The 1,140-nt window shown below is 60.2% G+C and overlaps 1 protein-coding gene across 1 annotated transcript; it reads right to left on the bottom strand.

Moving 5' to 3' along the window:
* Positions 1-599: 599 nt before the first annotated feature.
* LOC104628339 (peroxisomal membrane protein 11B-like) lies at positions 600-966 on the bottom strand (the record flags this gene model as incomplete). The annotated part of the gene is made up of 1 exon (XM_010296887.1): positions 600-966. A coding segment is annotated over one exon (367 nt), but the record flags the coding sequence as incomplete, so codon positions are not given.
* Between the last annotated feature and the right edge of the window lie 174 nt (positions 967-1,140).

Raw genomic sequence — 1,140 nt, 5'->3', positions numbered from 1 at the left:
TTCCCCACTGGGTACGGCTCATCTGCGGCCAAAGTCCTTTCAACTCACCCTCTCTCTGTCTGCACCCAGATTTCTTAAAACGAAGACAAAGCATCAAAACAGGCATTGGATCCGTCCGGCCAGCGCTAGACTCAGGCCCACCCCATGCTTTAAACCTCCCCCCAAGCCTGGGGGAAGCACCCAGCGACCCAGGCAGCCTCTCCGGCCCCAAATATTTTCCTCTTGGCTGGCTCCAGCTTAAGAGACACCTCCCCTAAAAAGGAAGGGGAAACGTTAAACCCCTAAAACGGCCAAACAAGGCTCTTACAGTCGAGGGGGAGGAGAACCAAACTGAGGTCTGTTGAGCATCGCCCTCCTCGCCGGCAACGCGGGGAGCGGAGGTGTCCCTGCAGGCTCTGCCGCTGCGAACTCCCTGCACCTTCCTCCCAACTCCACGGCCCGTTTAATAAAGCAGCCAGGCATGACGTGAACGGGCAGCCGCACACACCGGGACCGAGACAGTCCGCTTTAGTCGTGTCCCAGCCCCAAGAGTAACCCCCCAGGGTCCCCAAAATCTGCCTTTCGCTGGCTTTGAGCCCGGGGGCAGGCTCCGAGAACAACTAAGGCTTTAGTTTGAGCCAGGGATGAAGGATGGTGAGGATGGAGAGGAGGGAGGAGGTGAGGCCGCACAGCCCCACAAAGCCCGGGTTGGTTTTGTACAGCCCCAGCTTGTCCAGGGGGATAAAGAGGTCGCAGGCGTTTTTCACCACGTCCAGCAGCAGAGGAGGGTTGTTCCGAAGGACGTGGATCAGAAGCCGGAGCTGGATCTGCAGCCTCAGCCCCAGCTGCTGGAGCCCGTTGTCAGCCTGGAGCTGGCGCCTGTTTTCGCCGCCTTTTGCTCGCTTCCCACCCGCCTCACGCTCCATCAGGATCTGGATCTCGTAGGCGTCCCGGCTCAGGTTCACGACGAGGGCAAAGAGGTAATACCTGAAACACAGGGGAGAGGAACAGGGAGGGTGGGGAGAGCAGAGAGAGGGGGAAACAGCGCTGGGGGCCGTGCTGTGCGATGCTGGCAGCCTCCAGCCGCTTCCCCATCAGCCACAAAAACACAACACCTGCAGGAAGGAAGAGCCCACGGTCTCCCAACGGCTCCCCCCACCC

Source organism: Phaethon lepturus, unplaced genomic scaffold (genome assembly GCF_000687285.1).
Source record: "Phaethon lepturus isolate BGI_N335 unplaced genomic scaffold, ASM68728v1 scaffold29371, whole genome shotgun sequence".
Taxonomy (NCBI): domain Eukaryota; kingdom Metazoa; phylum Chordata; class Aves; order Phaethontiformes; family Phaethontidae; genus Phaethon; species Phaethon lepturus.
Note: the sequence above shows the minus strand (reverse complement) of the source record. Positions and strands in the feature narration are given on the sequence as shown.